The 13,109-nt window shown below is 47.7% G+C and overlaps 1 protein-coding gene across 1 annotated transcript in view; it reads right to left on the bottom strand.

Annotated features, from left to right (window-relative positions):
* Positions 1-779: 779 nt before the first annotated feature.
* gpam (glycerol-3-phosphate acyltransferase, mitochondrial) overlaps positions 780-13,109 on the bottom strand; it is a 34,695-nt gene continuing 22,365 nt past the window's right edge. The window contains exons 10-21 of the mRNA XM_080021045.1: positions 12,259-12,471; positions 11,610-11,723; positions 10,977-11,062; positions 9,097-9,209; positions 6,301-6,371; positions 5,267-5,534; positions 4,724-4,875; positions 3,988-4,065; positions 3,198-3,335; positions 2,422-2,611; positions 1,752-1,810; positions 780-1,555 (exon numbers count right to left, since the gene is read on the bottom strand). Coding sequence (XP_079877171.1) covers positions 1,439-1,555; positions 1,752-1,810; positions 2,422-2,611; positions 3,198-3,335; positions 3,988-4,065; positions 4,724-4,875; positions 5,267-5,534; positions 6,301-6,371; positions 9,097-9,209; positions 10,977-11,062; positions 11,610-11,723; positions 12,259-12,471 — 1,599 coding nt within the window. The 3' untranslated portion in view covers positions 780-1,438. The remainder of the gene's footprint in view (positions 1,556-1,751; positions 1,811-2,421; positions 2,612-3,197; positions 3,336-3,987; positions 4,066-4,723; positions 4,876-5,266; positions 5,535-6,300; positions 6,372-9,096; positions 9,210-10,976; positions 11,063-11,609; positions 11,724-12,258; positions 12,472-13,109) is intronic.

Genomic DNA, 13,109 nt, shown 5'->3' with positions numbered 1-13,109 from the left:
TTTTCTTTTTTTTTTTTTTTCTCCTATGTTGCGGTATGATGGCTACGTCGTTACTAATGATTTCCTACTCGGTTACAGACACATATTAAGGATTCAGTCATCACATCACAGTAGAACTATGTCTTACTCCTCCTTCAGAGTTTAGGAGCCGTGAGCGTATGTTGCAGCGGTTCATCATCAGCTTCTCAAACCGGGGATTCACCTCCGGGTTCCAGAGCGACTACGGGCGCCTGGCGTTACAGTGGCGACCGACCGCCGCCGCCGCCGCCAGCACAGTTCATGGGGGGTGGTTTTTCCTTACCCCAAAAAACAAACAAAAGGACAACTTGAGGACACAAACTGCAAAAAGGCCTCGAAAAAGAAAGCAGCCACCACCTCCTCCGCGCCCAGACACGCCGCGGGGGGGAAGCGGCCCGCCGCGGGAAAACCTGAACGTTCGACGGAAATAACGCAGCAAAGTGAGAGTCGGACGAGAAAGAAAAGAGCCGGAGTCGAGCGGCGGGGACCGGGGAGCCGCCGGGGACCGTCCCCTTTCGGCAGTCTGTAGAGCGGGAGCGCTCCGGCGGTGGCCGAGCGTCTCCTCCTGAGCCGGTGGAGGAAGGTGCGAGTCGCCGACAGCTCCACGTTCAGCCGCCGCGAGTGGAGACCACGGCCGGCAGCGAGGACCAGCCGCCGTTAAAAACATGCAAAAGAAGGAAACCGGAGCCGTTCCTGAAAACCCCCCCCCCCCCCCCCCCCCAAAAAACGGAAAAGACAAAGCGGGGGCCCAGGGTGTGGCCGTGCTCCGTACAAGGTGGACTGGCGGGCGCAGGTGGGGCAGGTGGAGCAGGACCAGCGACCAGCTCCGGCCTGGCTCCGCTGGGGTTGACGGGGCAGAGCGGGGTAAATGTCGACACACACATACAACACACTCTTCTACGTGAAATTGTGAAACGTTTCGCAGATTATTTGTGAATTTTCCTCTTGAATATTTCCCCCCGAATCAACAACTAAACACACTAATTATGGGATGCGGCGTCGCCTCCTCTCGGGAGGGCCGAGCGCCAAAGTCAGTGTTCTCAGCCCTGGACGTCAGACCAGAATCAGCCTTTAACTTGTCCTTCCTTTAAAGGCTGATTCTGAACGCGCTGACAGGGCGATATCCTGGCCGGCCCCCCGGCGGCCCCCGGCATGATCTCAAACGCAGCGCTGTTGGTTTCTTTAACTTTGACTGAAATTAAAAGGAAAACTTGTTCCCGGGGGGGGGGGGACTGTTCACAAGGTTAAACTAGCTGCAAGGTTGGGTTCCGACCTCTGGCCTGGAGACATGTCGTGCTAACACTCGTTGTTCTTTTCTCGCGTGAAGGCACTTCCTGGTAAAGCTTTCCACAGAGTAGCACCGGGGATGAGTGAGGAGAAGCCAGGAGAAGCCCTTGAGTCGCTCCGACCGCGGGCGGGGTCACAGCAGGATGAAGCCGAGGATGAACTGCAGCAGCTTGTTGCGGTTCGCCTGAGGTAGGAAGGTGGTGCTCAGCTCAAGAGACGTCACCTGCTTCTCCCGCGTCTCCTTCAGGACCTGCGGGGGAGAGTGCGGTCAACCTCTCTCTCTCTCTCTCTCTCTCTCTCTCTCTCTCTCTCTCTCTCTCTCTCTCTCTCTCTCTCTCTCTCTCTCTCTCTCTCTCTCTCTCTCTCTCTCTCTCTCTCTCTCTCTCTCTCTCTCTCTCTCTCTCTCTCTCTCTCTCTCTCTCTCTCTCTCTCTCTCTCTCTCTCACCCCCAGCTCTTTGAAGGTCTTCACTGTGTTCTTCACCAGGTAATGCGTCGCACTTTCACCTTGAGACAGAGAACAGAGGGATGATGGGTAACGTGGCGGCGGTGGTACAGGGAGGACTCTTCTAGGACTCCAGCTACATTTCATTTTCAAACTGTGTGAGGTGGAGAGTGAAACCACAAAGGGTTAATCAAGGAGAGCGGAATCCCAGCAGATCAACAAGGAAGCAGTTCCAGGAAAATCCCCTTCATTCAACGCATCGAGGGGGGGTTAGGTCTTGATTAAGTGATTAAAACTCTCCCGGGGGCTTGGATCGTATCTTATATGTCGCCATTAAAGGTCTGTGTGGGCCGCAGGAGATTTTCAGATTTCAAAATGGGCCGCGTCCTAAACTTCTTCTGTGCTGACATCAAGTTTTATGACATATCGTTGCCCACCAACTGGCCTGACGTGCTTATGGGAGCGTTTTAAAGTGTTTTTTTTTTTTACGTTGCGTGGATGGAAATATAGTAAAAGATATTTGGTGTGGACGGGATCATAATTTTTATTTTATTTTTTTAAACGGAGGGGGAAAAAAAAAAAAATCGGAAATCCCCATAGACTCTTAACCGATGTCTCGTTAGACCCTTGGTGGAATCCCCCTTTAAGAAACCCAGTGTGTTGCCATGGTTACCGTATGCCGCGATCCCTCTCTCTGTGCGCGTTAGCAGGTATCTGAAGAGCTGCTGCGTGTACTCGCGCTCGTCCATGGGCTGGCTCAGGCTGTGCACGAAGATGGCCGCCCCGCTGTAGGCCTCCAGCACCGGGCTGAGCAGCCGCTGCAGGAAGACGAAGAACTCCTGGTGCTCCGGGGACAAGGACACCTGGAGGAACACACACACACACACACACACACACACACACACACACACACACACACACACACACACACACACACACACACACACACACACACACACACACACACACACACACACACACACCCCGGTGTGAAAGCAAGTAGCGTGGATAGCTAGACAGATAGAAAGACAGACAGATAGAAAGACAGACAGATAGCTAGATAGACAGACATTTGTTGATAGTGTGTCATCGCAGCTCACATAAAAAAAGGCAATAACAATAAGACAATCAAATAAAATACAGAAAATAAAAGGCAGTATACAATAAACCTTGAAGTTAACAAGAGTATGGAAAAAATACACAATACAACTAACAATCAACATTTAAGTACAATAAAATATGAAATACACAATAAACCACAATAAATAGAAACCTAAAAATGACCACAGAAAATGTGTGAGAAAAATGGTCAATGTATACAAACCTAAACACAAACTAGAAGGTGGATATATCTGTCATGTGCAATAAACCTCACAAGCTGGACTACTACTACTAAAGACAACAACACAAAAAAAAACTACCAACGACGATGAGAGTGAGAAGCTGCACCTTCAGGTAGCGATCTCTCTGCTCCTCCCCGAAGTCGCTGTCCTCGTCCTCCTCGTCGCTCCTCCAGGAGAGCGGCTCCGGGAACTTCTTGGGCCACGGCTCCTCCGTGGGGCTGGGGCTCAGCTCCTCCTGGTCCTCCTGACACACACACACGTACACACACACACGTACACACGTACACACACACACACGTACACACACGTACACACACGTACACACACACACGTACACACACACACACGTACACACACACACACGTACACACACACACACGTACACACACACACACGTACACACACACACACACACACACGTACACACACACACACACACACGTACACACACACACACGTACACACACACACACACGTACACACACACACACACACGTACACACACACACACACACACACACACGTACACACACACACACACGTTACGACTATTTGACGTTTATCTTCTTTTTTTTTCCCCCATTGGCATCAACAAGTGAATTAAAGAAGACGCCTGTAGGAGCTTGTGAAGGCTATTTCTATTTCTTCACATGAAAACTGTGATCAAAGTAAAAATACTAGAAGATGAAGGATGAAATGTGTTTATTTTACAAGGGTCCGGTTTGGGAGACACCGCTGCTGCATTGGTCCGTGAGGCTTCATAACAGACTGAGAACGCGTCCCAGTGTCTTGTCGTGCCGTGTGGGAGGGACCACACAGTGGCATGAAAACGTCATTATTCATACGGGCCTTCAAAATAAGAGCTCCGCTTCCTGTTTCCCGTCCCTTGAACTGACCTCTGCCACGTAGAGAACGCCATACTGGATGAGCCGGCTCACAGCGTCATGGAAGACCTGGTAGATCGTCTGACACGGCTGTAGGGAGACAGGACAGCGTCAGAGCTGAGATATATACAACACTGATTTTATTTGTATTTTTATTTTATTATTATTATTATTATTATTTTATTTTTTATTTTTTAGACTGGCCATTATCATGTCAGCATTTGGTTAAACAAAGCGATCTAAGAGAATGGAACATGTACAGAAGCATAATAATAATAATAATAATAATTAAAAAAATATATAAATATTATTGTGTTGTTGTTGTTGTTGTTGTTGTTGTTGTTATTATTATTATTATTATTATTATTATTATTAATAATAATAATAATATTTGAAAGCACTTTTCATAAAATTGATGGTGCTTCACAATATAGAGGAACAAGACAAGGAAAAAGTAAAAAGACAAATCACAGTAGTAATCACAGTCCAAATGAATATACAAAAAGGCATTCATATATTAAATCAATACTATATTTATATATTATATTTAATATAATATACGCAACAAACTGGTCTCTGGAGACCACTGGAAGAGTTTTATTTTTGAGAGGAAAGAACCAGGGCGGAATTACCCTTTAAACCGAAGAATGAATAAATAAATGCAACATGAAGGATTTACACCCCTAGTTCTGCTTTAAAAAAAACAAATCACATTTTGAACGTGAATATTTTGCCGCTCTTCTCTTACCGGCGCCACGGCGACCTCGTTGGCGAGGAAGCTGGCGAGCCCCGCGGCCTTGCGGATCAGTCTCTCCTGGCTCAGCAGGAAGCTGCTGCCGCCCCCGCCCTGCTGGTCCGCCTCCGCCATCAGCTCCCGCTGCAAGGCCAGAATGCTGCATGCTGGGAAACCCAACGAGAAGGTCACCGACGCTGAATACTTTCAATGAACCGGAAATTATTGCAAAACAAACACGCACGCACGAACGGAAAGCGTGAATATTCAGCGTCTTTCATTTTAGATCTGATTTAGTGTCTCTACTCTAGGGAGGGAGATAATGGTCTAACTAGGATCCATCAGTCGATATTGGACTTTCTGATACGGTGCTAACATCTTAGAAATTAAATAACGGTGAAATGTAACTATTAATCATTTTTTCTGGGCATCCCCTGGAATATCCGGAAGGATCCCTGGGGGTTCCCGGACCCCATGTTGAGAACCAGGGTTAGGTATTTCCTTTCCCCGATCTGGTTGTCATATCAAACTCAACAGACAAGCCCCGCCCCTCCGTACTGATGACGGCGTCTGCGATGAAGACGTGGAAGAGGCCGTTGCTGTAGAAGTTGAGCTCGAACAGCGCCGGCACCGTGTCGCCGGGGGCGACGGTCAGCTCGCCACCGCGGGTGGAGCTGCTGGTCACGTTGATGCAGTTCGCCAGCAGATGGAGCGCGTGCATCACCACGTCCTCCGAGCTCCCAGAGAAGCCCAGGTCAAAGTCCCGGGACAGGATCTCCTCCTTCATGTTGAAGAAGTCCTCCACCAGTTTGGACAGCACCACCCCCTGGGCGGAGAAGGGTCCAGGGAACAGGTTAAGCCTCAATCTGCTGTGTTAGTCACAAAATTCTTGAGGAAGAAGGAAGTGTAAAAAACTCTAAAATAGATCCGACAATTACTCAAGAGCAATCTTCACTCATCCTATCAAATGACTGTGATTGTCAAGTAAATTTAATTGAACAATGATAAAAAAAACCCAAAAAACTTCCGCACCTTTATTAGTGTAATTATTTAGTGATTTAACACAAAAGAAGGCACATCTGTTGACTTTAAGTCTGTTTATAAAGCGATATGACAGTGCTATAAAACGGATTATTATTATCAAATTATTATCTGAAATTATTTTTGGGGGTTAACAAAAAAAAAAGTCAACTCAAAAGAAAGAGAGAGAAGTGGAGTTGCATCTATCCGCCTGCAGGGGGCAGTGGCGGGCCACTCACCAGCACAGCGGTGTGAGGGAGTTCAGATGGAGAGAATGAATGAATGAATGAATGAATGAATGAAGGGAGGGAGGGAGGACGGGGGGACGGGGGGGGATCCCTTTCACCTTGGATTGAAGACGAGTCTGCACGAGTGGCAGAAAGCAGCAGACCAAGGTTAGAGAGAAGAGGAAGTGAAATAGGAAACAGAGAAACGTGATGAGGTCGGGGACCGGGCGGAGGGAGGGTTGCCCTGGCAGCAGCAGAGACGGGTGGGTGGTTGGGGACGGGGTCCGTGGGGTCTGGGTGGGGTCGGGGTCGGGGTGGCTGATGAAGAGATGTGGCCCCACTCACCTGTCTGTGTCTGTACAGGAGCAGACAGGCCACGATGTGGGTGGACATCACTGCAGAGGACTTGTTCGCCGCTGTGGGAGACACGAAGACAACATTTCAAATTTGGACGAGGGCTGGGCGATTTTGTTATTGACAAAATGTAAATATCACAATACCTTTTGAAGAACACCTCAATATTGATCATTTGAAAATATCCTGGACATGACTATTGGTGCTTCCATTTTTCCACACAAGACATATTTGAGAGTCATTGGTAATGTAGATTTTATGACAACGCAGGTTAGAAAATCTACAACAGTCAGTGACGATCAGAAGACTGTCACTTACTACTGTAATGCAGCCGTAAAGATATTATTTAACTGTATTTATACAAAGATCAGCCACAACATTAAAGCAGTGACAGGTGAAGTGAATCACATTGATCATCTGGTTCCAATGGCACCTGTCAAGGGGTGGGACACACACACACACACACACACACACACACACACACACACACACACACACACACACACACACACACACACACACACACACACACACACACACACACACACACACACACACACACACAGTATATATGCTAATGACTAAATGTAAACAATAAAAACTACACAATTTCATCTCAGCATTATTTACTTCCCCCCCAATGGAAATAAGCAATTAGAACAACTTGGAACACAACAAGACCATCACCAAAATCTCTGTCTCAATAAAAAAACGACAAAAACGAGCATCGAAGTGCAAAATCTTCTCAGGCTCACACCTAAACACACCTAGGCCTACACAGACCTAGCATGGGAACAATTCTTTAGAATTCTTCCACATGACACAAGACACAACGTGTATTTCAACATGTGACACCGGCTCACAGCAAATAATTACATCTAATTACAACCACCCTATAACGCCTCCTTTATCTTTGAAATCCAAATTTTAAAACATTCTTTTATTTGAAAGCATAGAATGACTGTTTCATGATCATTGGCGAAATAAAAATACGATAATCATAGTAATTATAAAAATGTAATAATTAGATAATAATAATCCATATTTTTTACAATATTGTTATCATATTATTTTCTCGCAACAATAAAGATCATAAATGGAAAATTCACAATGACACAGAGATGTGTGTTTCTGTGTTTGCATGTGTTCCTGTGTGTGCGTGTGTGTGTGTGTGTGTGTGAGCCCGCACGCGTCCACCCTGGTCATCTTAAACACATTGCAGGTTGATCAGTGTAAAACATTTACAAGCAGCACCATTGATACTGCAGCTCCACCAACCCCCTGCACCTCCTCCACCCTCCTCCTCCTCCTCCTCCACCCCCACCACCTCGCTATTGGCTGGAAACAACATGCCATCCGGCCGCAGGCGAGCCCATTGGCCGGGGCCGGGGTAAGGCTTGTGCGGGGGAATGCAGCTGAGACAGACCGGGGAGAACTGGTTTGCGGTGTTACCCCGGGACACAACGCCCCGGGCGACTGACCGGGTCCCTTGCTTTATTGATTCCTCAACAAAAAGCCGATCAACAACAACAACAATAAACAGACATTGACAACCACTCCCATCATCCCCCGCTGCGTGGGGGGAGTGCACGTCCGACGCGGCGGGAGGAAGGAAAGGTGTTCTGCAGACACAGCGAGGATCCGCTTAATGAGAGGAAAGTGCCTGTTAAGGAGGAGAAAACCCAACTGGAAAAAAAACAGAGCCCTGCTTCATCAGCAGAGAGAGAGAGAGAGAGACAGAGAGATGGAAACTGAGGTCTGATTGATCCGTTATTCCTCCATCTGTCAGCTGAGTTAAGTGTTGCTCTGCGGTGGGACTGGCCTTTAATGTCTTCATACCAGAGCACTGATTAACTCTGATCTAATCTCGGGGGAGGCACGGAGGCTGCGTGGGCTCTAACGGACACTCCGTTGAATAATACACAAAGAAACCAGAGTGACATCGTGGCCACTCATATTCTTGAACTGCGTTGCATTTTACTTTTATTATTATTGTTATTATTATAATTGTTATTAAATTGCAGTAAATAGCGTCACGTTTTGAGTGACAGCCTGAGCCACAAAATTGAAAAATTTATTGTCTTTATGTCTTTCTTAAAGTCTAATTGTTGTATTTTTTTTTAATAATCTCTTGAACTTGAATTAATTAATATATTTATTTTTTTGGGGCATATACGTCCCCGTTTCTGGTTGGTCGATGATCTGGACACGCCGCCATCTATGACACCTAGGGTTCTGTGTCTGTGCTGGAGGCAGCAGCAGGACAGATGCTTAAAGAACAGTTAAGCATTTAAAACCCAGTGCGATCAAGACTCACAGTGACCTTAATGATAGTGGGTTTTAAACGCTAAACACCCATGAAATGGGGGAGGGGTGGTGTTGATGATGTTGGTGGTGGAGTGATGAAGGAAGGCGCTCGTACGGACACATGTTTGTGCATTTAATGTTTTGGCCGAAGGTGTTTTTACGCCATGGTACAGTGTCTGTGCGTCTACTGTCCAATCATCTCAAGGAGTTTTTCGACTTCTTATCAACTCGTGTCCACGCAATGAACTAGAAACTGGGACCATCTGCAAAAACATCACTTCTGGCCAATGATTACAACACTTCCAAAATGCCGAAAATTTCCGAGCCGATGTTCAGGACGATCATTACGTGTCATTCTTCATGAAACGCTGTGACTTTAGATCCCACGAATGTCGCCAAACCGCCGCCGGTGCCCTCGCCACCTCTTCCCCAGCGTCGGTGAAAGCTAAGAAAAAGCTTTCTAGAAAGGGTCTTCCTTACTGAAGAGGACGTGCTTGGCCAGGTTGGCGATGACCTGCCGCCGGTACAGCTCGTCGGGCAGCTCGCCGCTCAGCTGCTCCTCCTGCTGGTGGTTGAACAGCGCGGCGTCCGGCCTGAAAGGAGGGACACCGGATCACGCAACCACGTCAGATATGGTGATGAACTGTCAAGGATTTTCTTGCGATATTTCATGCGGACAATAACGACACTACTCGGGTCAGATCTTCACGGCGATGGAACCTCAGTCAACCCCAAACAAAACCCTGCTGTTTTCTGCGTAAAACGAACCCGTTACTCCCCAATAAAACACTTATTCTGTGTCACGTTGACACATCATCCCCCTGTGAGCACCCGGACCACAGTTCTGCACTGCGATGGTCCAGGTGCTTTTATTGTGAAGGGACAGTGCTGGCCTGAAGTGACCCAACACACACACACAGGCGCACACACACAAGCACACAAGCGCACACACACACACACACACACACACACACACACACACACACACACACACACACACACACACACACACACACACACACACACACACACACACACACACACACACACACACACACACACACACACACACACACACGGGCTCCGTCCGTCCTTGAATGCCCCCCCATGGAGGCACAGGAGGGAGAACATGAACCAGAGGTGAAGATCCAAGGGTTCATGATGTTTTTAGTTGAGGAGCGAGGTGGGGTGCACTGGTCAACTAGAGGTCACTGTGTGTGTGTGTGTGTGTGTGTGTGTGTGTGTGTGTGTGTGTGTGTGTGTGTGGGTGTGTGTGTGTGTGTGTACACATTAGGAATGCAATGATCACAGGAATTTGGTAATCATTAAAATACCAGTGAAATTCTTTTTAATGAATTTGATACCACAGTATAAAAAAGTGATCCCGTTTACTTTAGCATCCACTCCATTATTAAAAAAAAAAAAAAGAACTTTGAACATTTAAAAAAAACCTGTGGCATGTAGCCTTAACATTGCCAGATATCAGACAGAATTGTCAACTCAGTTTGCAACGTCGGACTTGCCTCCACTCGAACCGATTTCTGTAATGGATTTCTTTTTAAGTCGCCGCTGATGCGTAGCCATGCCAACATACTGATTTGGCTGAGATTTTGAGAGCGGAGCGAAGTCAAAACAAACCACGATATTGGGAAGACAGGCCGTCTACAGTATTTAAAATATCAAATTCAGGAATATTATTCAGCAGGCCAAACGTGAAGGAGAGGCCAGGAAGCCAACGTTTCTTAAATGTCGGTCTTTCTCCCACCCGGTGTCTCTTCTGGGAGGAATTTCTGTCAAATGTTTTCGACCACTTGCCAGGGTTGAAGATTCCCCAAATCATTCTAAAGAAATGGCAATTGGAGCTTTGCGTGACGGACACATACGAGGAAGAGGAGAGGAGAGGAGGAGGAGGGAAGGGAAGGAGAGGAGAGGAGGGAAAGGAAGGAGAGTAGTGACGGTACGTTAGAATGTAGTCCCATACTCTCACGTCCTTGAAAAGAGGCTTGACGCTGTCGATATGATTACGTTTTTAATTTATTATTTTATAAGTATATATTTATTACTGTTATTCATATTATAGGCGGGGGTGTAGTGGTAAATCCAGTGGTGAGTCCCCCTGCGGCGCTCATTGGAACGCTCATTATTCAACGGAGAAAGCGCTGTTTCACGTCACGGTGCCAGACAAGAAGGATCAGTCAAGGCGGTGGAGTGGGCAGGTTCAAAGGGCTGCAGCGGGCGAGCCTCAACATGTCAACGCTGAACAATATTAGGCAGCATGCATTCAGTCAAACAGCAAGTGTTAACCAGTCTAATATAACACAGTATCGTGTGTGTGTGTGTGTGTGTGTGTGTACGCTTACTGTGCAGAGATGATGGTGGGCACCAGGCTCTGCTCCAGGGACAGAGGAGGAGGGATGTTGCGACTTCTCTGAGTGTCCAGATATTCCTACGCGGGGGGGGAAGCATCATGATGTGACCAGCGATAGACACTCGTCACCAGGTCCCCGGGCGTCAAGGAACGCTGCCCACTGCTCCTGGCTGCCCCCCCGGAGGAAGGACAAGCCATGACGGGTCATATGCAGAGGAACCATTTCACCGGCCACCACCCAAAGTGCGCGTGTGCGTGTGTGTGTGTGTGTGTGTGTGTGTGTGTGTGTGTGTGTGTGTGTGTGTGTGTGTGTGTGTGTGTGTTGTAGTGTGGCGTGTTGCGTGATAATTAAAGATTCTTCTTATTATTATTATTATTATTATTATTACTGGCTTATTATTGTCAACAAACCCTGAAGAGACCAAAACCAACCAAACATCTCTCCCACTATTAAGTGTGGCAGATGTGGCCAGAGATCAGATGAGGCTCCTTCCTTGGAAGGCAGAGGCCGTTGGAACATTCAACATTTTTGCGATCAAACAATTGAGAGAGTTGAAACCATATGAAGCATGGCAGGGCATCTGCTTCATCAAGCTTCATTTTGGGGAGACAGGCTCCCGGTTACCTTCAGGGAGAAAGGCTGCGTGAAGTCCACTCGGACGCAGCCGTAGTTCTTCCTCAGCATCCGGAACACCCCGCACGCTACGCCCCACAGGCTCTCATTCTTCTTGGGTTTCCCCTGGAAACAAAAGCGGCCAAAAGCCATGACTCAGACGTGTTCGCAACTTTCGGCTACATTTTTGATCTTATCATCGGTGTGTGTGCAAAGCGCAACTGCATTTAATCTCAAACGCACAATGGATTGAAGGCTGGCGACGCGACACAAACAAACGATCACTTGGCTGCACAAATGGCAGGAGGGACTCTTATCAGTCATCCATCTTGGCCAGACCGGTTGCTTTTAAGGATGCCGTTCCGTTCCATAAAGGTGACTCCAGGTCAACATGTTCCCCACATCAACTACTGGCTCCACACCAAAAAGCTATCCCAGCATGCACTCTGCAGCAGAACGCTTGCATCCTATACTGCAGACCACCGACTTTCATCCTGTGGGGCCACGGCCCCCTGGAGGTCCACGAGGGCACAGCAAGCGGCACCCAAATCATTGGCAAAAGATGATTATTTTAATAAATACAAACATAATGTTAAGAAAAAAAAATCAATCCAAGCCAGCCAGCTACGTAAACACACACAACAGAACAACAAGTGCTCACCAGCTGCTCGCTGTTGTAGTTGCCCTCGATGATACGGTCGTAGGAGATGCCGACCGGCACCACCAGCACGTCAGGGATGGCCCCGGCGCATAGCGTGTCCACCACGATGGACAGCATTCCGGCCCGCGCCGGGGACGGCTTCCCGCTGCGGGAGCGGGTCCCCTCCAGGTAAACTTCCAGGAACTGCTGCTGGCGGAGCAGCTCCTCCGTGTACTGGGGGAGGGGAGGAAGAAAGGTACGAGAAATGAGGCAGAAAACAAGACGGGAGTGAGAGTTCAGCGTGACTCGTACCAAAACAACCGTCCAAGTGAAAATTTCAGCTCGACTATAGCTTTGATACAGTTCATAAAAAAAATGTATTTCAATAACATTAATTGCAGATTTGTCAGATCTCTACAAGTTCAGCGACAATCTGGGACGTCTGCAAAAAGGTGGTGTCCTTTTAATGTCATTTAATAAATTGGATATGAATAAATAACTCTTGAAAACAGCGCCCCTCTTACTTTGTACTCTGTGAATTATTGGTACCATATTGCATCTCTGGTATAATTTTGCCAACATGGCTTCCGAGTCCTCAGCTGTCCCTGGCGGTGCAGAGCGATACACTGGCCTGAAATAGACCCCGGTGCGAGGCATTTGGAATTAGCTGAAAAGCGACTTTCACATTCTGTTCTCGTCCCTCTCCAAGGGCGACCAGTTGGGAAAGCAGCGTGGCTTCGTAACGACGTGCACTCCTGCTCAGGACGAATGTGTCCAACGACCTTAATGTGATTGACAGAGGCGCACAAAAACGCCCTCATTCCCCCCCGGTGGAGACGCCCAGAGTGACTGGGATGAATGAAATGTTGTTC

Source organism: Zeus faber (assembly GCF_960531495.2).
Source record: "Zeus faber genome assembly, chromosome: 20".
NCBI classification, from domain to species: domain Eukaryota; kingdom Metazoa; phylum Chordata; class Actinopteri; order Zeiformes; family Zeidae; genus Zeus; species Zeus faber.
This window is presented reverse-complemented; position numbering and strand designations above follow the sequence as displayed.